Source organism: Setaria viridis, chromosome 7 (assembly GCF_005286985.2).
Source record: "Setaria viridis chromosome 7, Setaria_viridis_v4.0, whole genome shotgun sequence".
Taxonomy (NCBI): domain Eukaryota; kingdom Viridiplantae; phylum Streptophyta; class Magnoliopsida; order Poales; family Poaceae; genus Setaria; species Setaria viridis.
In genome coordinates, this window is record NC_048269.2 from 22929698 (window position 1) to 22954390 (window position 24693).

At 50.1% G+C, this 24693-nt stretch overlaps 4 protein-coding genes and 1 pseudogene across 6 annotated transcripts; all 5 read left to right on the forward strand.

Annotated features, from left to right (window-relative positions):
- The first annotated feature begins 443 nt into the window (after window positions 1–443).
- Window positions 444–3179, forward strand: LOC117865055 (BIIDXI-like protein At5g11420). The gene is made up of 3 exons (XM_034749132.2): window positions 444–603; window positions 1723–2244; window positions 2366–3179. The coding sequence occupies exons 1-3, from the start codon at window positions 525–527 to the stop codon at window positions 2941–2943; spliced, it is 1179 nt and encodes a 392-aa protein (XP_034605023.1). The 5' UTR covers window positions 444–524; the 3' UTR covers window positions 2944–3179.
- A 6772-nt stretch (window positions 3180–9951) lies between these two features.
- Window positions 9952–12387, forward strand: LOC117865298 (BIIDXI-like protein At5g11420; annotated as a pseudogene).
- Window positions 12388–13373: 986 nt separating this feature from the next.
- On the forward strand, window positions 13374–15547 carry LOC117865296 (BIIDXI-like protein At5g11420). The gene is made up of 3 exons (XM_034749454.2): window positions 13374–14017; window positions 14224–14721; window positions 14840–15547. The coding sequence occupies exons 1-3, from the start codon at window positions 13651–13653 to the stop codon at window positions 15382–15384; spliced, it is 1410 nt and encodes a 469-aa protein (XP_034605345.2). The 5' UTR covers window positions 13374–13650; the 3' UTR covers window positions 15385–15547.
- Window positions 15548–17206: 1659 nt separating this feature from the next.
- LOC117863208 (BIIDXI-like protein At5g11420) lies at window positions 17207–20435 on the forward strand. Its single transcript, XM_034746824.2, has 3 exons — window positions 17207–17734; window positions 19103–19606; window positions 19680–20435. The coding sequence occupies exons 1-3, from the start codon at window positions 17650–17652 to the stop codon at window positions 20222–20224; spliced, it is 1134 nt and encodes a 377-aa protein (XP_034602715.1). The 5' UTR covers window positions 17207–17649; the 3' UTR covers window positions 20225–20435.
- A 346-nt stretch (window positions 20436–20781) lies between these two features.
- Window positions 20782–23844, forward strand: LOC117863207 (BIIDXI-like protein At5g11420). 3 transcript variants are annotated; one of them, XR_004642162.2, is made up of 4 exons: window positions 20782–21124; window positions 22192–22689; window positions 22800–23505; window positions 23569–23844. XR_004642162.2 is itself a non-coding variant. In XM_034746823.2 (3 exons), exons 1-3 carry the CDS (start codon window positions 21034–21036, stop codon window positions 23342–23344), a joined length of 1134 nt encoding a protein of 377 aa, XP_034602714.1. In that variant the 5' UTR covers window positions 20782–21033; the 3' UTR covers window positions 23345–23844. The 3 variants fall into 3 exon arrangements, 1 of the variants encoding a protein (XP_034602714.1); XR_004642163.2 differs by having other exon boundaries at window positions 22800–23401; XM_034746823.2 differs by having other exon boundaries at window positions 22800–23844.
- Window positions 23845–24693: the final 849 nt, after the last annotated feature.

A 24693-nucleotide genomic window follows, 5' to 3' on the forward strand; every position in this document is an offset into this window, starting at 1 on the left:
ACCGCACCCCGCCTCCTCTAATCCAAGGCAGAAAACTAATCGCCGACGAAGACCCGGATCGATCCCCCATGCCCGCGCGCCCCGCCGCCGCCACGTACGCGCCCGCGCCCCCCCGGACGGTGAAGCCAGGGGTGGCAGAGGAATCCTCCCCAGTTCCAATGGCCATGCCGGGCGCAGGCGCGCGCAGAGGAGTCGCCACGTGACCAGTCCTCCACGGCACCAGATAGAGCCTGCCGGCTGCCTCGCTCGAGCCAGGCGAGGGTGGCCGTGAGCCATGGCCTCCTCTCGTGCGCGTGCGCCGACCCGCCGCGTTCCGCGGCGCCCGATCGGAGGTTTATTCCGTTGCACGCGGGTCGAGCCGGGCCGCGGGCGCGTGCATGCGGGTTGCTGGCGCGGCCTCGCCTATAAGTGGGACGGCGCCGGGCCGGGTGAGCTCCCGCTCGAGAGTAAAATTTTCCAAGCTTCCCGAGGTGTAGGAAAGAGACCTTTTACTGGCGTCGTACGAGGTTGGGGTATAACCAGAGATGGTGATCGATAAGCGGAGCGCCGCGCTGGTCCTGCTCGTCTGCGCCGCGGCGCTGGTTGCCTCGGCCGTCGGCGATGGTGAGAGCCCCTGAACTGAAGCTGCATTGTTAGTCATTTAGTTGTCCCTGAATCCTGATTGCATGACTGATCAGCGCGTCAACTAACGTAGCGGCATTATTGCCGGTGGCAACTGCCGGGGTGTAGTATGCAGTATGGTAATGAGATCTTCTTTAGCTGACATCCGTTAGCAGCTTCTCCCTCCGAGTCCCTAAATATAGCTACGTTTAGTTTTTTCAAAAGTGAAATCTTTTTAACTGTCACTGATTGTATTATGTTAAGCTGCTGTTAGTAAGACTGTTACTGATAACATTATGTCAAACTTGGTTAGCTCCTCACTGTTACTGATATTGTCACTATCCTTTAAGTTGTTTAGTGACCGTAGATCACGTGTATCAGAAGTTTCAAGAATCACAAATGTCTTGGTCTTGCTAGAATTGTTCTCAAGCATTTTACTCTTACAAATGAGAAATGGGTCGTAGGTGAAACATTTCCTTTTTAAGTGGCAACCACCCAATAGAGAGAAATTAAACACAATAGACAGGTGTGATGCTAAGAAACAAAGAAAAATCACAATAGACAGAAAGAAAATGCTGCACAATATTCTTATTCTTTGATAAATTATCTTCTTGCGTCTCTTTCACGTGAGCTGAAGTATCTGTTATAAAGAACTGACGTTATTGACTTGTCAGTTGAGGTTCCCAAAGAAATCAGGGTTCTGCTGTCTCACGTGCGTAGGAATATGTATGTCAGAGCAGCAGAACGTTCTGTTTGACTATTAGTAGTATTTTACAAAATCAGAATCTTATCATGTGGGATCGTTTTTTGAAGATGCTATCATGTGAGATCTGCTTGCCTCCTGATCTTGTAGCATAAGAACGATTTCCAACGGCTCTCTCTTGTCGTGGATCGTGATGGGATGAGATTGTTTGAGGCGATCACCACATGCACGCATCATCTGCATGGTTTGGCTTGCTCAAACTTGTCTTTGTGGTGCCGATCGGATTGCCGATATGCTTGTGATCATGAATGCTATCATGTCATGTGTTTGCCCCTGACACTGGCCGAGCTGTTCTCTTGGCTTGTACAAGTGGCATGTTTTGCATCTGACACGTCATCCCATGTATACACTTGCTGCAGGCCCGCTGCTGAACGGCAACTTCGAGTACCCGCCGAACCAGTCCCAGATGAGCGGGTCGAAGGTGACGGGGGAGAACGCGATCCAGTACTGGAAGACCACCGGGACCGTCGAGTACATCGGGTCCGGGCAGCAGCAGGGGGACATGATCCTGACGGTGCCGGAGGGCGCGCACGCCCTGCGCCTGGGCAGCGACGCCTCCATCCAGCAGCAGATCAGCGTGACACGGGGCCTCTACTACTCCGTCACCTTCCGCGCGTCCCGCACCTGCGCCCAGGACGAGAAGCTGAGCCTCACCGTCGCCCCCGTGACCGGCTACCCCGTCCAGTCCGGCGAGCCGCTCCCCATCCAGACGGTGTACTCCAGCTGCGGCTGGGACGCCTACTCCTGGGCCTTCAAGGCCGAAGCCGGCATCGTGTCCTTCACCATTCACCACCCCTGGCAGGAGGAAGAAGACGAAGGGTGCGGCCCCATCATCGACGCATTTGCCATCAAGACGCTCAACATGCCACAGCCCACCCAGAGTAAGCCACACTAGCTACAACGATTGCTGCCTGATGTGTGTGTACAATTAAGCTTCGCTACTATTCTTACTACTGATATTTTCTGAAACGTACGTGCGTGCGTGCCTAAACTGGTGAGCAGACAACTTGCTGACGAACGGGGACTTCGAGGAGGGCCCGTACATCCCCCCGGATTGCAAGTCCGGGGTGCTGGTGCCGCCGATGGACGAGGACGACGTGTCCCCGCTGCCGGGGTGGATGATCATGTCGTACAAGAAGGTCATCAAGTACGTGGACACGGCGCACTTCGCGGTGCCGCGCGGCGGGCGCGCCGTGGAGCTGGTGTCCGGCGTGGAGACGGCGCTCGTGCAGGAGGTGTACAGCACCGTGGAAGGGAGCTGGTACAGGCTGGAGTTCTCGGTCGGGGACGCGGCCAACGGGTGCGGGGCGTCGGCCGACTACTCCTCGTCGCCGGGGATGAAGGTGAAGGCGATCGCGGGGGCCAGCGAGACCACCGTGGACATCGACTTCCGTGGCGCCGGCGGATCCACGCGCGGGAAGCTCGAGTTCCAGGCGCCCGCGAGCCCCACGAGGGTGGTGTTCGTCAGCTTGGGCTACCACACCAAGTCCGACAACAGCGGCACGCTCTGCGGCCCCGTCGTGGACGACGTCTCGCTCGTCGCCATCACGCAGCCGTCTGCTCGCCGGTTGCTTCTCTAAGGCGCAAGTTTTTACGGCCGGTTGTACTCGTGCGGCGTGGCGTAGAGTGTAACTGTGCTGGGTTAGTACTGGCCCATTTTGTCTTTTACCTATCGTACTAGTATATTTATTTATATTTCATCTGAGGCTCTTCGTATTACGCGGTGGTTATTTGTACTAAGGGCTCAAATTAAATTAAGCTCCGTCATGTCGCTGCCATATACTTGAAAAAACTAAAATGTTCCAAACTCCCAAGAAGTCATGTGTCCACTTAACATCTTGAACCATTTAACCTTCTAATTTTATAACTTCGAATCCGAAGAGTGATTTTGAGATTAGTTTTCCCACCATGGTACCCAAATAGCACGGGTTGTCATGATGCCACTCGATGTCATTTTACATGCATTATGCTTCTCAATCTGGGTCCACCCTTTTATAAATGGGCCAAGGGGCAGAGCTACAGCATAACCACTGGTGTGACAGGACACCAATAACTTGAAGAATTACGGTAATAATGCTTTGTTCGGCGATGCCGCCAACAAAAAATCGATCGAATGTCGCAACTCATCGATCATGTTGTGGTGGAAATTTTTTATACCTAATTTTGTTCTAATTTTATTGCAATAGACACATGATGATGTCGGAGTAGGAAAGATCATCTAACCTTAAGGACGGACATTGCGGTGGAAATTTTTTTTTGTATTTTTTGTTGTGATAGGTATACTATAATATTGTAAGGGATTTCAGTTGATATGTGATGTTGAGGTGGTTATTTTTGGGATATTTGACATGTGAGGTGATGTTGCAACAATTGTTTCGGAGTATTGTAACAAAATATTCTAGATATTTAATGGTTGATTTTTCATGTTGCATCTTTTGTCTAGTTAACCAATTATTTTTATTTTACTAATATTTTTAAAAAAATTAATATGCTTTTAGAACGCAATAGTATGTTAAAAATGTTATGATTGTATTTTTTAAATCTTGCAAAAGGTAAGTATTGATGTTGCAAACTTTATTTCTATGTGATATCACTCTCTATGGATGTGCGTAACATGGTCTCATGTTGCGGTGGGAATTTTCTATCTTATAATCAGACGAAAGAATTATTTTTATACGTGTCTTTAAAGTGTTGCGAGCGGTCATTTCTAACGTTGCATGAGTTAATTTTCAATATTGCAACGGATCATCTGGTAAGAAAATTCATATGGGACGTCCGGACGCTAGTAGCTCTGGGAGAATTATCAGTGTAATATCATTGTGTCATAGCACCTAATTCCAAATGTTTAGTAAGATTAGAGATTAGTGACACCAATGTACAAATTTTGTAGATCCGCCAACCAATCATGTCATGTTGCTTTTGTGTGCCGTCTAATGTGTGCGGGGATGAGTGTTGGCTGTTGAGTGTTGACGCTCGTTTTTAACTAGTGTTTTCATACATATTCTTATACTAACCAGCCACTTGGCACTTGAAATAACCCTATTATTGTATGTGTGTTGTATTTTGGAGCATATTGTGTTTTGGTAGGAAATGCAACATAATAAATGGGGTTTTTATAAAGAGCTTAATTAATATTTGGACATGACCACTGAGGGAAGCTAGCACGAGAAAGGAGAGGACCAGAAGGGTTAAAAAAGGCCCAAGCCGATCGACCTGGGACCCTTTGGGCCGATCGGCCTGACCTATTCCAAGGCTCGGTATATCATGAGTTTTTCCACCAACCATTGAGCTGGAGCTGCCGCCTACGAAAGACTATAAATACCCCCTCATGGATTATAAGGAAGAGGAGTTGGAGAGAGAAGGAAAACACCATGAAAATACCATCCACCGCCACCACAAGATTGGAAAATGAAGAGAAGATTGGATCTACAAGAGGCCACGCGAAGCGGAGCACCAGAGGAGTCAAGAACCTCCCAAGCCGATCGGCTTGGAGGTGCCCAGGCTGATCGGCTTGGAGCTTTCCTACCCCTGTTCATCGTCGTCTTCAATCCAGTTGATCTACAGGGCGTCCTTTACCTCGAATTGTGTCAACATGTGTAAGATTATGGGGTAAAATCTCTGTTTGTCCTCGGGTTGTATGGAAGATCTTGATGTGTAATGGATGAACATCTTGTTTAAGATCTATTTGTTATCAATCATATCTTGATGATGCTCTTTCATGTAATGGCTGACCAGTGCTACTTTGGCTTGCTTAATTGCTTACCTAGAACGATCATCATGCCGTGCTCTTATTGTCCAATAGTTGAGTACCCTTGTTTAGTGGCAGTATGCGAGAGGGAAAGTGTTGGGCATGGTTCACTCATAATAACACTTAGATCTAGTTCTTTCATGCATGGTGATTGTATCTACAAGTGATCCTAGATCCCTAGGACAAGCATTTTATCTATCTTGTTCACACCTTTACTCTCTATCTGCTTTAATCTAAATTGGTTAGTTTTTTGTTAGTCTAATCTTATCCAATACAAAGAGCTTTCGGTAACATAGATTGGTATTTAGTTAAGTGTGCAAATTTCTTGTCCCGTAGATTGATAAACCTTGGGGGAATCTCTAAGGGAAAAACTACAACAAATCTGACAGTTATGAATACTTGGGTACCCTCATGAAGGGCCCAGTTGACCACTAGTGGGCCGGCTCAATTTGATGAAGAAGGCAGAATCTTTGGATCCCCACAAGCAGTTTGTAATCTGACTAGATCTCATCTATAGTAACTGAACTAGGGGTCCTGCCATGTAACCCTACCCCTTGGACTATATAAGGGGAGGTAGGGGTACCCCTAGGAGGACATCCAATCCTTCAACACAACAACCAACATCAAAGCGCAGGGTGCAATACAATCCCCCCAAATAGGACGTAGGGCGTTACGCGATACAGCAGCCTGAAGCTGTATAAATATCCGTGTCTTATGCCTTGCGTTACTATCAAGTTCATGATCTTGCGATTCTCTTTGCATACAAATCAACCGTACCGCCTAGGTGGACTGCCGGGCCATAAATCCGACAAGATCCGTGCGCTTACGGTTCATAAATTGGCGTGCTAATTGCTGTCAACATTGAGTTGATGTGCTGAGTTAAATAGTTGCAGCCTACAACTGAGCTTGGCAACGACTTTCTTTACCGATGCTTTCATAAGCTAGTGATTTGAGTTGTACCATCGGATTGGTAGTTGCCTTGTCAAGTTGTGGTGCCAATGTAATCGTCGTCTCAGGAGTTTAGTTTTTGTCCCGGTATAGTGGTATAGCTAGAGTAGTGCTTGTGTTTTTTTTGCCGGTTGCCCCGCTTAAAAACTACATTGGTAGCACTAGTTGTTAGTGGGCATGCTATACTAGTTGTTGCTCTTTAGTTGTACTCAGTGTTGCATACCTGAGCGAGGTGTTGGTAGGGTGATTACCCCTTATATGTATCATATATGATTTTTTGTCCAGTTTTCCTTTCTTATGAACTGGGCAAATTCTTTTGCTTCTATAATATTGTGGCAAATAGATGGTTTAGATGTTCTTTAAAAAAATTAATCGACTACCTAATGATGGACTACCATGGAGCTTCTTGGCACTTCCATCTTGCCAAGCAATTAGGTTCCAGTATCAATTATCTCCATCACTTCTTTTGTTGTGAGCAATCATTTATTGACAATTCTTCTCAGTATGAGACCTGATTGTCTTCACCCCTTAGGGCATGCAACCATTTTCTTGTTATAATTCATAAATAATATATAGAGTAAAGCGCACTAGCGGATCTTAAACTTGTTCGGTGGTGTTATTGGATATTAGTAACCTACCTCTGTAGAGCCATGGGGTGCTCTACGACCAGGTTGGAACAAAACCGACAAAGGATCCCAATGATGACTTCGAGTACCTATGGGGTACTACAAATTTATGTCTTCTTAGTGTCCTGTTTAGGATGAAAATATTTTCATACTAGATCATATTTTGTGGAAAATATATTTTTAAGGGATTGTAAACATATTCATGATTTAAAAGGGGACGATTATTTAATGTTCAAAATAAAGATAACTTTCTTATAAACTTATCACTCAAAGACAATGATAACATGATATATGTAAAGTTAGTGCCTTGAAAACAAATGAAAAGGGACGGATATTAGTACTTAATCCAGAAAAGGAACAATTATAGCAAGAGTTTGCACCATATTAAGTTAGTGCCTCGCAAATTTGACATATGTTACATGCAATCAGTTCAATAGTGACAGAGCAAGTATTCTAAGTAAATAACTTCTACTATGAAAACAAAATAAGCGGAGGGCAACATATGTCCCCGTTTTCAGTCAAGTTGCTGCAAGATCGTAAGTTTGAGACCATTAAGGGAATCAATGCGATGAATAATGCACAACACACTTATCACACTTATCTTCTCTATGCCTATGTTGAAGGAGACCTCGTTGGTCGATTGATCAACTAGTTCAGGAGGCACCAGCACGAAGAACTTTCCCGATTGAAACTCCACAATGCAGCGACCATTCTAATGGACAGTGGCGGAGCTAGGATTTCAACGGTTTCACCAGTTAAATCACTGCCAATATATTAAAAAAAATTGTCTTCACTGGGCTTCTAATTTATTTTTGTCTTAGTTCTTGAACGGTTTTGTACTACAATGCCGAGACCATGATAAAGACCATGATAAAACCCCTCCGGAACAGGTCCTAGAATTGCGGCATGACAAGTTAACACTAATCAATTTAATATTTAGCTTCTATATTTTGTAGAATAACAAAAGTAGTAGTTCCTTTGCAAAAAAAACTCAATCTTGATATATATCTAGTAAACGATGTTTAATTAATTTTTTATTCTCATTTCAACAGTGACAAAAAATTAGTTTTCCTTCGTGCCTTTTATCTCCAAAAATGAATATATTGAACTGTTTTAGATGAAAAGTATAAGACATTTTGGTTAGGACATGAGCTTAAGATATCGTTGGGATTGAATGTTCTTGATACATGAGTAGAAAAAATACTATAATTAAATACATTCTAGTGGATGAGGAGATCGGGAACAATCTAATTAGATACTCCCTCCATCCCAAATTATAAGTCATTCCAAGAATTTTGGAGAGTCAAAGCATCTCAAGTTTGACCAAAATTATAGAGAAAATTATAAAGATTTATGACATCAAATAGGTATACTATGAAAATATAATTGATGGAGAATCTAATGATACTTAGATGACATCATAAATGTTATTATATTATCATATAAATTTGGTTAAACTTGAGATACTTTGACTCTCCAAGATTCTTGGAATGACTTATAATTTTGGATGGGTGAGTATATTCTAGTGCGTGTGGAGATTGGTTACCGGCTTATAACTGAGCCCCCAAGTTAAAGCAACAAACAATTATTAACCTAGCCTAGAGTAAAGGGGAGGGGACAAATTCATATAACTTATCCGTGCTTATCATCTAAATAAATTACCCACTGCGAATGAACGTTGCTTTAGATACCATGGGAGGAAAAGATGCAGACATCCTAGCACCATTTAGATTAGCACTATTTAGATTAACAATGATAGGTTGCAGAGCATTTGGAGTCCCTAAAAGTTTAAAATCATGCATAGCTCACACGCATTACAAAGTCATGGCCAAATCCACCACCGTTGTGGCAAGGGTTGTATGCCAGAGGACCTCGCTGCCGAAGTAGGGGTGGAGTTCATATAGCAGCGCCGCGACATTTGTTAATGCGAATTATCAGGATGGGCGCCCCGCCGGATGCGTCACTCACTACCTTCAGCGGCTAAGAATATCTGCTTCGCTGGTGAGAAGCTGACGTACAGATTGTTGCTAGTCACTGGAAATGAGAACAATGGCTCGGTCCCTCTGGCTTGCGGGGCAGCCACCCAGATACTTTGATAAATTACCAACAAATATGAACTATTATTATTTGAAGTCAGTTTCTACAATCTAAAAAGTTTTTATTTAACTAACTTAATGTTGGCTAGAGATGAGTAATTGAATTCAACATTAGCACCACACTGTGATACCAATCATCATCGAGCAAAACGGCTAGCAAGGAGTTGAATCCCAATAAGAAAAATAAACATTTATTTGAGGTCAACTCCGAGATGATATGTGAATTATGAACTCATTCTGAGGTGTGAACTCAGTTTAGTTTCCAAACTAATTATGAGATGTGAACTCAATTCCATTTATGTTGTGAGATGTAAAGTTTATTTATTTTGTATTGTTTGAGACTTGAAAATTAGTCATGTGTAAACTCAGCCTAAATGACAAGCTGCTAAACTATGGCTGGTTGTTTTTCTCCGATTAGGTTACAGACTTATGTCATGTCATTATGTTATTATTTTTTTCTCAGAAGTACCTTCAAGAAAAGGGGTGATATGCTAGTAGGAGGAAGGGGTACAAGGCTGGCTAATAACTATATAAAAGAAATTCAAAACCATTTAGAGTGGCCAAAATGGCTTGAAATCAATGTGGCTCATATTTTCTATATATAGCCATTTGGTAAGGCCAAATTTAACAGTGGTGGTCGAAGCCCAAATATTACACCATCAAAATATGCCAAACCCTTCGTGCTCCATTTAATGCGTACTAGGTCTTAAAGCGTAGTGAATTTTCAGAAAAAAAAAAGGTCTTAAAGCGTAGTTTCAGATTTTTTTTTTTAAACTGAGCCACATGACATTGCTACACGTGTTTCTGCTAGAGCATCTGCCCCGCAGACAACCAAAACCCATATGGCTATATGGGCTGTGACCCTAGTAGTCCATCATGGCCCGAGCCCACAATCGGCGCCAGCGTCGAGCACTTCCCGGCACTCTTCACGGCCGTTCGGATTCAGTTCACCCTGTAATTTATGGAGTGAAATGCCGATGCAGACCGTTCAAAATAATGGCGATGCAAACTACTCCAAACAGGACGGCCATGCGATACTGATCACGCGAGGCATCAGTCACGCCGTCCATGCCGTGCCCAATCACCTATACCGTTTTCAGTAGGGGTGCGCCCCTCCTGTTACTTCAAAAAAAAAATCACCTATACCGTGGAAGCGCCCGCGCATCCGGCGCGCGTTCCGCTCGGCCGGCCTGATGAAGACGCACCTGGCCAACTTGGCTGCCATGATTGGTGATTCCAACGACAAGATTCTCTTTACGCGGCGCGTCTCCCCTATAAGTGGAAACTGGAAACTAGACATCACCACGAGCTGTGTTCATTGGTAGTAGTACCTGCCATCTGGGACTCTGGGTTTACCGTTTGAGTACTTGAGAGTTCAGAGTGCTGCTTGGACCGGAGGAGCGAAAGCTGATCGGAAGAAGTGTGATGGCGGGAAACATCCGCCGCGCTGCGGTGTTCTTGGCCGTCTGCTTGGCGGCTCGAGCGGCAGCGGCAATCCAAGATGGTGAGAGCTTGCATACCGTGTCGAATTTCGTGCATTCTTTTGATGCCGTAAACTGATAGAATGTCGCTGATCAGAGCTTGTCACTCGGTCATTGTCTTTACCTCAGCTATGCTTTGATTTTGTACTCAGTAGCCAGTACGCTGGAGGTAGTTTAGCTTTTGTTTGTTTACTGCAATTCGGGGCTCGGCTCCTTCAATCCTGCCTTCAGGACAAGAGAGCTGAAGAGAACCACCGATCGATTTCTGACGACGCTAGCATTTTTCAGAGTAGGCGCCTGAAAATGTCGCGATACTAAGTTGATTTTACATGATCAGGCCTGCTGCCGAATGGCAACTTCGAGCAAGTGCCGCCCAAGTCCCAACTCAACGGCACGAGGGTGATGGGTGTTAGAAATTAGAATGACTAATTTGTGGGATCTAATAGCCTAATTGCAGGAACACCTAAGATAGTAATTAATCAAGACTTAATTGCATTTACATATATGGGATCAGTAGATGCCCTTAGGGCTGCTGATGTCCCCGTGCCTGCTTGAGGAAGCAGGCGTGGCGACAATAAACTCCAGAGCGACGGACACCATCACGGGAGGACGGTGGCGACCAAACCATTAGTTAAGTTGGTTGTTCTTGACCAGGACAACGTGGTAGCTGTTAGCCCGTCCTCTGACTAAGCACGATCAATTCCAACAATGGGGCGCTACGCGATCCCGCACTGGGAGATCTCGGGGTACGTGGAGTACATCGGCTCGGGCCAGAAGCAGGGCGACATGCTCCTGCCGGTGTCGGAGGGCGCCTACGCCGTGCGGCTCGGCAACGAGGCCTCCATCCAGCAGCGGATCCCCGTGACGCGGGGCGCCGTCTACTCCATCACCTTCAGCGCGGCGCGCACCTGCGCCCAGGCCGAGCAGCTCAACTTCACGGTCGCCCCCGAGTCGGACATTCTCCCCATCCAGACAGTCTACACCAGCAGCGGCTGGGACTCCTACTCCTGGGCCTTCAGGGCCACGTGCAGCGTCGTGTCGTTCATCGTCCACAACCCCGGTGTCTCCGAGGACCCGGCCTGCGGCCCCCTCATCGACTTGTTTGCCATTAAGACCCTGCCGCCTCCCAAGAGTAGCAAGAGTAAGGATTCTCTAACCTCAACCAAATCGAAGCCGCCATGACTGCGCAAACGAAAACGCTGAGAACTCACTGAAATTCCTGGCAGATAACATGCTGAAGAATGGAGATTTTGAGGAGGAGCCCTACATCTTCCGCAACACGCCGTGGGGGGGGGGGGGGGGGGGGGTGCTCGTGCCGCCGATGGACGAGGAAGAGTACTCGCCGCTGTCCCTGTGGATGGTCATGTCGTCCACCAAGTCGGTGAAGTTCGTGGACGCGCAGCACCACGTGGTGCCGCACGGCGCCCGCGCCGTGGAGCTGGTGTCCGGCGTGGAGACGGCGCTGGTGCAGGACGTGGGCACCGTGGCCGGGCTGCCGTACAGGCTGGAGTTCTCGGCCGGGGACGCCGGCGACGGCTGCGCGGGCGCCATGACCGTGCAGGTGTACGCGGGACGCGGGAGCGTGAGGGTGCCGTACCAGTCCCAGGGCAAGGGCGGGCACAAGCGCGGCGTGCTCGAGTTCACGGCGATCGCGAACCAGACGAGGGTGGTGTTACGTCAGCATGGCCTACAACATGAAGGGCGACGGCACACTCTGCGGGCCCGTCGTCGACGACGTCTCGCTCGTGTGCACACGGAAGCACGGCGCTCGCCGCTTGCTTCTGTGATAGTACTGACAGGATTCATTCATTGGTTAATGTGAATGGTTGCGAGTGTGCTTGAATGCTTTGGGCTTAACCAAAGTTGGGAAGATTGCACGGTGAGTCGGTGATCATATATGTCTACTTGCATCTTTGTTTTTCTTTTTTGAGCGAAATGTGTTTGCTTCTGTCTCGGTGTAAACTACAGTTCGATTAGTATCATGCATGGACAGAAGAACCAGCGGATGTGCTCAAAACAACAAGATGAACAGTTTGAGATTCAGACTTGTTGTAGCAGCCCTGGTGTATGCTTTGCTAGAATGCTTGTACATTGATCCATATTTCGGAATACAAGACTTTTCTTTTCTCAAGTTTTATAGAAAATTGAACTGGTTTTATATGAAATCGTGCAAGGTGCCATCCACACTCATGTACGATACTACTAATTGGCTATTTAGATCTAGCGGTATAAATAAGAGTCTTTTTGGGGCTATTAAGTGGCAAGACAAGTCCTTTGAATTTTGCATTGTGAGCACGCATTGCTCATTTCAACAAGTGTTTCTAGTTTCACGAGGCGTGTCCACAAGCTAGATAGATTCGTCCGCAGCACTTCCTCCTTTTGTGTTCCTTATGACAAATCTCTTATGTTTTTTACGTTAGTCATGGTCATCTACGGCTGCAGCTTTGTTGAATATGGGCTAAAGATTGAAAACCGCTGAAGATTCATCTAAACGCACATTTTTATTTTTATTTTCAAAGTAAACATGGCACATCCATGTCTTGACATATTGTCGCTGAAGTTGTGGTTGATCAAACTCGCCGTTATAATTTAATTCACGTGAAGATGTCAACTTTCGAGCGAATATGTATTGGTGGATAACAAAATTGCCAAATCTTTCATATTTTGTGAAATAGTATATCATCACATAAACAAAAGATGCGCTAAGTTTTAATTTTTTGTTAACTCTGAACTACAGTGAATTTTTACCCCTTTGAATGTTGTCGTTTCACCAGCGATCCCTCTAGTCGTCCATCCACTCATCAATCTGCCGACAGCCGAAACACTCAATGTATAAAATAAGAGTGAAATGCATTGTAGGTCATTAAACTATTCCCACATTCCCACATTGTCCATAAATTTTCAAAATGATCACCTAGGTCCTTTAACTTGGGAAGCAGTTCATTCTAAGTTCATTCGAGATCAATCATAGATCTGGATTCGCACTTGAAATGAATAAGTTAAACCCTAAATCTAAATAATCACTTTGAAAGTTAATGGACATATGGAGTACAAACCTTTCACTCTAAGGAGAGTACCAATATGGCCCATTTCTCTAGTGGGCTAACCTATCCTAGCTGGACACATTACCATATTATATTATATGGCCCGAGCCTGAGGTAGCAAGCCCAAAACTAGCGCTGCATCGGCCGCACACGCTCTGTTGTGTTTTTTTTTTTGAGATTACGCTCTCTGTTGTTGTGTGGGATTCAAGAAGCTTTTAATGGCCTCTCAAACTAAACTACTCCTAGGTCCATGTGAGCAGGCGCAGGCGCAGGCTAGCCGCGCCATCCCCAGTCACCACCCGTCCAGTGAGTCCACCACCGCACCGCACCTCACGACGTAGACGATGCCTGGCTGCCAAGTGCCAAGTGCCAACCATCTCGATCCGGCGCGCGCTCCGCTCAGCCTCCTGATGAAGACGCTCGCAGGACAACTTGGCCATGATTTATCCAGCCTCGAGACACACTTCACCGAGCACGTCTCCTCTTTTATAACTATATATCTGCAAACAAGGCGAGTACGTATCCGTTTGTGTTGGTTCCAACTTCCACCGGAATCGGAGCACACAACAGCGTTTTCAGTGTACTCCGTCAGCCGGAGAAGACGGCTGATGGGAATGGAAAGGGAGATGGTGGTGCAGCACGCCCGTCGCGCTGCCCTGTTCTTGCTCGCCTGCGTTGTGTCTGCTCGAGTGGCTGCGGCCATCCCCGATGGTGAGAGCTTGCACTCCCATTCCGTGTCTTTCGTAAACTATTTTTCATTTTTTTATAAACAAACAGGATGTCTTAGGGGCTGCGTGATCGATTTCTCAAGACGCTGGTTCTGTTCAAGGCAGGCACGTGACGCCCCAGTCTCGTGCTGTACTGCTGTGTCACACACGAATGAGTTCTGAGTTGTATGCTGGCTGTGCTCTTCTCAGGCCTTCTGCCGAATGGCAACTTCGAGGCGGCGCCGGCGACGTCGCAGCTCAACGGCACGAGGGTGATGGGGCGCTACGCGATCCCGCACTGGGAGATCTCCGGGTTCGTCGAGTACATCGGGCCCGCCCAGAAGCAGGGGGACATGATCCTCCCGGTGCCGGAGGGCGCCTACGCCGTGCGCCTGGGCAACGAGGCCTCCATCCGGCAGCTGCTGAACGTGACCCGGAAGGCGTACTACTCCATCACCTTCAGCGCGGCGCGCACCTGCGCCCAGGCCGAGCGGCTCAACGTGACGGTGGCGCCGGAGTCCGACGTGCTCCCCATCCAGACCGTCTACACGGCCAACGGCTGGGACTCCTACTCCTGGGCCTTCAAGGCCAGGCGCAGCGCCGTGACGCTCATCGTCCACAACCCCGGTGTCACTGAAGACGCTGCCTGCGGCCCCCTCCTCGACTCGTTTGCGATCAAGACTCTCCAGGTTCCTCAGCGCACCAAGAGTATAGATTCTAACTTCCGCCACAAATTAAATCCTCAATGAATGCCGGTGCTTCGCCATTCAAATTCCACTCATGTTCTAAGAAACGGAATGCTGAAAATTGCCCCGATTCCTGGCAGATAACATGCTGAAGAACGGGGACTTCGAGGAGGGGCCGTACATCTTCCCCGACACGCCGTGGGGGGTGCTGGTTCCGCCGCTGGACGAGGACGACTACTCGCCGCTGTCTCCGTGGATGGTCCTGTCATCGACCAAGTCCGTCAAGTACCTGGACGCGGCGCACTACGCCGTGCCGCGCGGCGCCCACGCCGTGGAACTGGTGTCCGGCGTGGAGACGGCGCTGGTGCAGGACGTGCGCACCGTGCCCGGGCGGCCCTACAGGCTCGAGTTCTCGGCCGGGGACGCCGGCAACGGGTGCGTGGGGTCGTTGGCCGTCCAGGCGTACGCGGCGCGGGGGAGCGTGAAGGTGGCGTATCAGTCGCAGGGGAAGGGCGGGTACGAGCGCGGCGCGCTCGAGTTCACGGCGATCGCGAACCAGACGCGGGTGGTGTTCGTCAGCATGGCCTACACCATGAAGAACGACGGCACTCTCTGTGGGCCCGTCGTCGACGATGCCTCGCTCGTCGGTTTCCGCAACAATGCGGCTCGCCGGTTGCTTCTGTGAAGGGACACTGTGGCACCATGCATGGCTCAACTAAGGGGATATCCTGCTTAAACTTTAGCACACGTCACATCGGATGTTTGATATTAATTAGGAGTATTAAATATAGTCTAATTATAAAACTAATTATACAGATGGAGTCTAATTCGCGAGACAAATCTATTAAACATAATTAGTCCATGATTTGACTATAGTAACCATTTGCTAATGATAGATTAATTAGCTTAATAGATTTTGCTAATGATGGATTAATTAGCTTAATAGATTTGTCTCGCGAATTAGATGGACCATCTGTCCATTTGTGCAATTAATTTTGTAATTAGCTCATATTTAGTCATCCTAATTAGCATCCGAACATCTGATGTGATCCTACTAAAATTTAGCACCTCGCATCCAAACACCCTCTAAGCAATGCCGGGCCGGTTGCATGGCACTCATGTGCCTGTGATCCTGTGTTTCCTCCATGGATGGAAATTTATTTATTTTTAAATGGTAGCACTAGAATAGACATTGGAGACAAAATTGAAGAGATATCTTATCCAAATACAACTGTGATTTTGAATGTTGAAAAGCTGTGTTGCCATTATAGAACCATAGACAATGCAGTGCTCCTGCAAATTTTTCAAAAAAAAAATTATAGAACCATAGAAACAGAATATTCGAAGTAGGAAACCACTTCTTTGTTGCGGTGATGGAGGCGCAGGCGTGATGGTGGAACACCGGAATCCAAGTTCTAGTGCATGCATATGGTTTACATGCTTGTGTATCTTTCCGCGATTTCATTTGTACGGTTGCCCAATCACGTTGACCATGTCCTATAATACGAGCGATGTGATTCGTTTAAACGCAATACAACAGATGTAGCACTCGCACACACCAATACACCATCATACGCCGCATACTTACATCTATGTCTGTGGAAGACGTTCCATCAAAACAAATGTCTGTGGAAGACGTTTCATCAAAACAAATGTCTGTGGAAGACCGAAGACCTAATATTGACAAGGCTATCCTATCAATCAAGAAGATAAACGGGACAAAACCTACGAGCGAGACCGGGGAGTCCTATACATCGCACGGAAGATGGGATGCTATATGATCGCACAGCCTATTAGGCCCATGACTGTGCATCTTCTTCCTCCGTCCGCTTGTTCCCGCCGCCCCAGCGTCGAATCTTCTCCGTTGCCAGTGCTCCCCCGCCCCGCCGGCCTACTGTCCGGCTTCGGCGGCTATCCTGTCACCGCCACCCCCGCCACGCGAACCAATCCGCGCGTGTGATGCCCCCGCCGCTCGCCTCCGCCACCCGCGGACAGCGGCGTCGCCGCCACCTTATCGCTCCGCCCACCACCGTCGCATAAGCTCCAGCCAACACAGCTCGTCGTCCCCCGCCGCCGACCCTGCCCCCTAGTTTTCTCCCGCCGACCCCACCGCCGTCTCGCCTGCCTCCACCGCCGGGCCAACCGGCCACCCCGGTCCTCCTTCTAAGCCGGCGGCCGCAAGAAGGCCCCAGCCCCAAAACCCTAACCCTAAAGCCTCACGGCGGCATTGCCGACGCGAGCGAAGGTGCGCTCGCAGAGCGGCAGAGGAGATGCGGAGGACGAAGGCAGCAGATCCGACGGTTGTAGATGCTTGCACGAATCTCCAACAGTGGAAGTTTGAGGCCCTTCCCACCTTGCGGAAGATGTATAGGATTTCCCAGCGAGACCGGCCCCGTTTTTTTTTTTAATGAAATTACCTGACATAACTGGACCTGCGTGACTGAATATCCTATTCCTACGGCCCAGCCCATTAGCATTAGCACACCGCCGACGCTTCCCCTGTCGTCGTCGTCGCGTCGTCACTGGCTCCGACCGCCCCCTTCTAGGGCCGGCACATACAACCGGGCTGGGTGTAACCGCCGCGGCCGTCTGGAGAACCGCATTCGAATCTTCCACTAGCGATGGCTTCTCGTACCAAGTGACACAACGCCACGTGACCTGACCACGCGCAGGAGCGGGCGCTGGGTGTTCTTGCAGCCGAGATCCGAAGCTGCCAAGAAGGGCCAGCCAGCGACAGCCAGTCGGCCATCATCTCACACGCCACACGCATCGATCTGATCAGGCGGATTGCATGCCTGGTGTCCGCGCGCAGCTCCTCTCCTCGTGCTCCGCGACTCCCGGGGCCGAGCTATAAGTGGAACCGCGCGACGGCACTGGTCCGCCACACTGTTCCACTGTCCCATCGATCGATCAAGGAAAGAGTTGAGAAGAGCTCACGAGGGAGCCCGGCATGGCGGAGAACACGAGCACACGCTGCTTGCTGCTGCTCGTGCTCGTCAGCGCGGCTGCTGGGGTGGCTTCGGGCATCGCCGACGGTGAGATCTCGCCAACTGCTTCCCCAATGCTGAAGTGTTGATTACACATTGCTTTGTTGGAACCTTGCATGCTGCCATGCTCTGGACATTAATGAGAACAGTGAGATTAGTAGATTTAATTCTGGCCTTGCCATTCAGATCATAGGCTGTTTCCAGCGCTACCTCACGCTGACAGAAGTTTTGTTATTTTTTTATCTCACTTTTAGCAGTAATACTGACCAGTAGTACGACAGGACTTCCTGTTCTTATTGCTAGTTTTACTATGCCTGTTAACGTCCAGGTGCTGTCTAAATTGGGAAAAGAAACTGAAACTTAGCAGAACAATCATAAGATTACTTTTCAGAATACTGTACTAGTGCACTTAATTCATTGTTTCCCCCCAGAACGTTCATTTTGCGTGCGAAGTGAGCATTGAGTCGTTGACTTGGTTAATATATTAACTCCCTCCGTTCCAAATTATAAGTCATTCCAACTTTCTGGAAAGTCGAAGCATGTCAAGTTTGACCAAATTTATACCATAACATATTAATATTCATGATACCAAATAAGTACCATTAGTTTCTTCATTAAGTACATCTATTTGGTGCTATAAATCTTTATGATCATCTCTATAATTTTGGCTAAACATAAAATAATTTGACCCTAAAAAAATTGTTATGAGTTATCATTTGTAACGGAGAATTATAACCGAGGGAGTAATTTACTACAACCATGACTGTAAAATAGGCCCCTTTGGAATGGAATAATAGAAGGCACCTGACAGGCTGACACTCTATTGAGAATAGCAATGTGCGGTAGCCGGTAGGAGAGAGTGCATGCACATGTAGCTCCGAACTCCAATATATGCACAGGGAGCCAGGGACTGATCTGTTTGTGAAATCATTCTTTTTACCATGGACCTAAGCTGGCTTTCTCAGTATACGAAGATCTAATCGTCTTGGTAAGAGTACCAAACAACAAGTGGTCGCTAATCAGGGGGCTTGCGAAATTTGAGAATAGTTGATTGGTGGTGTACAGTTTGGCATTCCTTTACTTGCACGATTGGCATAGAAGAACATGATCATCTCTTTCTGAAGTCGGTGTCCACTGCACTGCTGACCATTTTCAGTTGGACTGAATCACGAGTCTGCACTGCAATGCATTTGCAACAATCAGGTCATGCTACACTTATAATCCAACAAAAAACTAAATGGCATTTTCCTATTTCTGAATATCTATGCACGTATATAAGCACCAAAGACAGAAAGCTGGTAGTTAGCCTAGTGACAGGAATGCTATTTCCGGTATTTCTGAATGTTCATCGTATGACTATGAGTTCCTACTAACTGCATGCTTGTTCACCCCGGCCCCCGGGTGTTGCACGTCCAGGCCCATTACCAAACGGCATCTTCGAGCAAGGTCCGGACGCATCCCAGCTGAACGGCACGAGGGTGACGAGGCAGGACGCCATACCCTGCTGGGAGATCTCAGGGTTCGTGGAGTACATCCAGTCCGGGCAGAACCAGCAGGACGGCATGGTCCTGGCGGTGCCGGAGGGCGCGCACGCCGTGCGGCTGGGCAACGGGGCGTCGATCCGGCAGCAGCTCACCAACCTGGCCCGGCGCTCGTACTACTCCATCACCTTCAGCGCGGCGCGCACCTGCGCGCAGGCCGAGCAGCTCAACGTGTCGGTCGCCCCGGAGTCCGGTGTCCTCCCCATCCAGACCGTGTACACCAGCAGCGGGTGGGACTCCTACTCCTACGCCTTCAAGGCCAGGCACACCACCGCGTGGCTCACCATCCAGAACCCCGGCGTCGAGGAGGACGCGGCGTGCGGCCCGCTCGTCGACGCCTTCGCCATCAAGACCATCGGCCCTCCACACCACGAAAAGGGTTTCATTCCCTCCAAAAATATCATCTGCTTTGACGATGAACAAACTGATGAACACCCAACTCGCGCCTGCAGGTAACATGCTGAAGAACGGAGACTTTGAGGACGGCCCGTACATCGGCCCGGACAACCCGTGGGGCCTGCTGGTGCCGCCGATGGACGAGGACGACGTCTCCCCTCTGCCGGGGTGGATGATCATGTCCGACACCAAGTCCGTCAAGTACGTGGACGCGGCGCACCACAAGGTGCCGCACGGCTCCTACGCCGTGGAGCTGGTGGCCGGCAGCGAGTGCGCGCTGCTGCAGGAGGCGCGCACCGTGGCCGGCCGGTCGTACAGGCTTTCCTTCTCCGTCGGGGACGCGGGCAACGGCTGCGCCCAGCCCCTGGCCGTGAAGGCGTCCGCGGCGTACTCCAGCCAGGTGGTCACGTACGAGTCCCAGGGCACGGGCGGGTCCAAGCGCGCGGAGCTCGAGTTCGCGGCGATCGCGGACGCCACCCGCGTCGTGTTCCAGAGCATGAACCACTACATGAAGCCCGACGGGACGCTGTGCGGGCCGGTCGTGGACGACGTCTCCCTCGTCAGCGTGCACAAGCACGCGGCGCGCCGCCTGTTCATGTAGTTCGATTCGATTTGCCGCGTGAAAACATGTACCAGCTTTTTGCCTCGTCGGCTCAGAATTGTATCGGTAGTACCAGTAGCTGTTAAGGCGCATCTATGGTCAGAATTTGCTCCGGCGTTATGTGACCGATATCCGACCAATAGGCCACCATTTTTTATCTTTGGAAACGCTGTTGGTCAGCAGTAATTCAGGTAGGGGGTTTACATTTTGAGTTGTTGCTCAATTCTCATTAACAAAGCACGCCATTGTTTCGTAACAACACGAAACAAGATCATCGATCGCGTTGGAGATACCACACACGTGCATTACCGACGGTGTTTCCCCTGCCCGTGGCAGACATGAGTTGACTCTGCCTGCGCAACATGACCCTGGCCCGTCGTTGCCACGGCCGATAGACCTTTTGCCAGCGCGGCGGTCGCCGAGGGCCAGCGGTTCAGCACATGACATGACCGCACCGGAGCTGGGCGCCAACGTCCGTCTGGCGATCGAGCTGAAGCCTAATCTTCCACTAATGGCTACTCGATCTGTATGCTATCGAGTGCCACGTGCAGTTGAGGGTCCCGGTTTGCCAAGAAGGGCAGGCCGGCCGGCCCATCTCGCCTCATCTCAAGACCGAGATGCCCGGTGCCCTCGGCTCCTATGCCCCGCGAGCCCCGAGCGGTAGCTCCCCCGCGACGCTAGCTCTATAAGTTGAGCCACGCGAGACGGCCTTGTTCGCGTGACTGTTCCATCGATCCCCCCGTTGAGCTCGAGTGTTCATCACGCCCCTGAACAGGGGAGGGAGCTCGCGAGAAGCGAGGCCGGCCGGCATGACGGGCGGCACGAGGTCGCGTCGCCTGCTGCTGCTGCTCTTGCTCGTCGGCGTCGCTGCTCGAGCGGCTTTAGGCGTCGTCACCGACGGTGAGATCTCGCGAACTGGCTCTCTAATGTAGTAATGTGATTAACTGATTATGGGCTTGCTGTTGCATGGATGTTGTAAATGTAAGATCCTTGGAGGACTTCACCTTTGCTGGGATTGGAAACTGGCAGGTTTAGATTTCGCCTTGTAAAGTTCCCGAGCTAATTCACAAAGAAAGCAGTTTGTTGTTCTCTCTGTAGTTGCACTCTACTTACTGACAACTGATCAAGCTAGCCTCCTGTTCGGCTTGTTGCTAGTTTTAATCTTGTCTAAGTGTCAAGTACTAACCTTGGAGTGCTGAATTTTTTTTTTAGAAGAGGAGTGCTGTTTGTTTGCTGCTTAAATTGAGCTAAACTATAGTCAGCGGAACAGCCATGAAACTACTAACTTCACAATACTGTATTTAGTATCATATATGTTTGACCTTTAAGCTAAAGTCAAAAACATTAGTTTGTTATGTACAGTAAAAGAACTCAAACTTAAAATCCTCATAGCGTTTGCAGGCATGATCTATCGAGCCATGGCAATTGTACTCTTTTTTTTTCTCGAGATCCTGAAACCGTAGATCACCTACTACTTGGATGTGTGTGTTCAGCCGAGAATGTTGGTCCAGGCTGTTGCACTTGCATCCCTCTGGCCGCTCTGGCCTCTGGGCATCAAGCCCTCATGTCGTAGACAGAGGATACGCTGCTAGAATGGTGGCTCAAGGGTTGTAAGTTGGTCACCAAGTCGTCGTGAAAAGGTTTCGATTCACTAGTCATGCTCACAGTTTGGAAGATTTGGACGGAGCAGAACAATAGGGATTTCAATGGCAAACCGTCACAGGCTTCAGTCCTAGTCAAGCGTATTGCCGAGGAAGCGTTTTGTTGGATTGGATCACTGTCGGCATAAAAGTGCCTTGCATTTTTTTTCTATTTGCTCCAAATAGCTAATTTATTTCTTTAGGTGTCGGATAGTAGATCGTTTTTCCATTTCTCTATCACGTAATTCGTTATTTTGTTTGCTAGGTTTGTAGGTTGTGTCAGTTATTTGTAAACTCTTAGAGAACTTGTTCGTTGTTTGTATCCAGGCCTGTTACCAAATGGCAACTTCGAGCAGGGTCCGGACGCGTCCCAGATGAACGGCACCAGGGTGACGAGTCCAAACGCCATGCCAAACTGGGAGATCTCAGGGTTCGTGGAGTACATCGGGTCCGGGCAGAAGCAGGACGACATGATCCTGCCGGTGCCGGAAGGAGCACGCGCCGTGCGGCTGGGCAACGACGCCACCATCCGGCAGCTGCTGAGCGTGACCCGGAAGGCGTACTACTCCATCACCTTCTCCGCGGCGCGCACCTGCGCCCAGGCCGAGAAGCTCAACGTTTCCGTCGGCCTGGAGTCCAGCGTCCTCCCCATCCAGACCGTGTACACCAGCAGCGGCTGGGACTCCTACTCCTTCGCCTTCAAGGCCCGGCACAGCACCGTGTGGCTCACCATCCACAACCCCGGCATCGAGGAGGACCCGGCGTGCGGCCCCCTCATCGACTCCATCGCCATCAAGAACCTCAGCCCTCCACGCCGCGAAAAGGGTAACATTCCGACCTCCAAGATTCTTTTTCAAGACAAAAAATGTCTTATTTCGGAAAGAGTAGAATCGGATTGTCGTCCCAGCGTTGAATCAAACACGTGCTTCTTGCAGGTAACATGCTGAGGAACGGAGACTTCGAGGAGGGCCCGTTCATCTTCCCGGACACGGCGTGGGGCGCGCTGGTGCCGCCGATGGACGAGGACGACGTGTGCCCGCTGCCGGGGTGGATGGTCATGTCGGACACGAAGGTGGTCAAGTACGTGGACGCGGCGCACCACGCGGTTCCGCGCGGCGCGCGCGGCGTGGAGCTGGTGGCCGGCAGGGAGGCCGCGCTGCTGCAGGAGGTGCCGACCACGCCCGGGCGGTGGTACGGCCTGTCCTTCTCCGTCGGGGACGCGGGCAACGGGTGCGCGGAGCCCATGGTCGTGGAGGCCTACGCCGCCCGGGCGACGGCGAGGGTGTCGTACGAGTCCCGCGGGACGGGCGGGTCCAAGCGCGCCAGCCTCGAGTTCGCCGCGGCGGCGAACCTCACGCGCGTGGTGTTCCAGAGCTACAACCACCACATGAAGCCCGACGGGACGCTGTGCGGACCGGTCCTGGACGACGTCTCCCTCGTCAGCGTGCGAAGGCACGCGGCGCGCCGGTTGCTCTTGTAGTCCGTTCCGGAACAGAGATTTTTCGCAACGAGCCGCGTCCGCTGCGACATGCTACTGGTACTGGAACATACAAATGCGTACTGTACTTTGCGTCTGCTGGTGGCCGGCCGGGGAATAGCAGTAGCAGTCCGTGCATGCGCATGCCTGGTATATCTGACATGGTAGGCGGTTGTAGAATTCGGCTTAACTTGTTTCATTACATCATGGATTGCATTCTTTTGCAGCAAAGATGTGCTTGCTACTTCAGTCTGCCACCACTGATGGAAGTGCAGAGAAAGCAGAAGGTGAAAAAAAAAGCGAGAAAAGAGAAGGCGCCAGCGGTGACACAAAGCTTAACCAGATAGTGTGTGTGGGAGTATGGCTTGTCGGCCCTGGGTGGAAGTGTGTGAGAGTGAGGCTTAAAAGCTAAGTTTGTGTTTGAATTCTGCATTGAACTATGTATTCAGTAAACTAGTAGGGAAGGTGATCCTTCCTCCTCGTAGTGACGTACTCGTACCCAAGATCATCTCTGTTTATCCTGTGACTTGCTCACGCCCCTGTCGTCTGTCGATCTCGCTGGCGGCAAGTCGGCAGCAGATTGTGACAGCTGCAGACATGAGCTGGTACGAGATTCAGATATACTCAAGCAATATTTGCACGGCGCCATGCCAACGGACCATGCTTTCGCACCAACGAACGTGATGGGACCGATGAGCTAATGACTGAGATTCAGATGTACATGCACTCGTATGATATTGGTATAGTCAAAGGTTTTGACTTTCAAAGATGCTAGAAGGCGCATTTGAAAATGATGTGGCCGGTGGGGGGCTTTAGGCCACGACGGATTGACGGCGGCCGACTGGCAGCGGCAACAGATTCGCGGCCGCGCCGAGCCATGCACGGGGCGTGCGCTGGAGCGGCCGTGCGTTCCGGCGCAGGCACCGCACTGCGCATGCGTGCTGATCCAGCAACGGGTACCGGCTCGGGCATGGGCGCGCGCGGACCCAACGCGTATCGTCGTCCGTCACGGCGAAGCCGCCGCCCACCCTACCAGCGCGCCACGCCGGCGAGCTCCGGTTCATCTCGCAGCCATTGTGTTTGGGCGATGCGCTCTGCGGCAGTGCGGCGTGCGGCCGTGTGGGAGAACCGAAACGGGAATCTTCCATGCACCAGTGGCCACGCGAGCGAAGCAGCGCGCCACGTGACAGCGCGCAGGGGCTGTCCCAGCAGGTCCCCCAACACGAGCCGCACGATCCCGGCTGGCGCGTCTCGCGGCGCCCCGCCCGTCGGCGGCATGCATCCGCATCCGCTACGCCCCCTGATCGCGCGAGGTCAGCGGGGGCCTGCTGCTACCATAAGTGGCTGCTCTT

What these genes read in the sequence shown, in the direction of transcription:
- LOC117865296 (XM_034749454.2), top strand. Translation starts at nt 13,651, where the DNA reads ATGCCTGGCTGCCAAGTGCCAAGTGCCAACCATCTCGATCCGGCGCGC. An exon ending in GGCTGCGGCCATCCCCGATG is followed by an intron (nt 14,018 to 14,223) that starts GTGAGAGCTTGC and finishes TGCTCTTCTCAG; the next exon opens with GCCTTCTGCCGAATGGCAAC. An exon ending in GGTTCCTCAGCGCACCAAGA is followed by an intron (nt 14,722 to 14,839) that starts GTATAGATTCTA and finishes GATTCCTGGCAG; the next exon opens with ATAACATGCTGAAGAACGGG.
- LOC117865055 (XM_034749132.2), top strand. Translation starts at nt 525, where the DNA reads ATGGTGATCGATAAGCGGAGCGCCGCGCTGGTCCTGCTCGTCTGCGCC. An exon ending in TGCCTCGGCCGTCGGCGATG is followed by an intron (nt 604 to 1,722) that starts GTGAGAGCCCCT and finishes CACTTGCTGCAG; the next exon opens with GCCCGCTGCTGAACGGCAAC. An exon ending in CATGCCACAGCCCACCCAGA is followed by an intron (nt 2,245 to 2,365) that starts GTAAGCCACACT and finishes ACTGGTGAGCAG; the next exon opens with ACAACTTGCTGACGAACGGG.
- LOC117863207 (XM_034746823.2), top strand. Translation starts at nt 21,034, where the DNA reads ATGACGGGCGGCACGAGGTCGCGTCGCCTGCTGCTGCTGCTCTTGCTC. An exon ending in TTTAGGCGTCGTCACCGACG is followed by an intron (nt 21,125 to 22,191) that starts GTGAGATCTCGC and finishes GTTTGTATCCAG; the next exon opens with GCCTGTTACCAAATGGCAAC. An exon ending in CCCTCCACGCCGCGAAAAGG is followed by an intron (nt 22,690 to 22,799) that starts GTAACATTCCGA and finishes TGCTTCTTGCAG; the next exon opens with GTAACATGCTGAGGAACGGA.
- LOC117863208 (XM_034746824.2), top strand. Translation starts at nt 17,650, where the DNA reads ATGGCGGAGAACACGAGCACACGCTGCTTGCTGCTGCTCGTGCTCGTC. An exon ending in GGCTTCGGGCATCGCCGACG is followed by an intron (nt 17,735 to 19,102) that starts GTGAGATCTCGC and finishes TTGCACGTCCAG; the next exon opens with GCCCATTACCAAACGGCATC. An exon ending in CCCTCCACACCACGAAAAGG is followed by an intron (nt 19,607 to 19,679) that starts GTTTCATTCCCT and finishes TCGCGCCTGCAG; the next exon opens with GTAACATGCTGAAGAACGGA.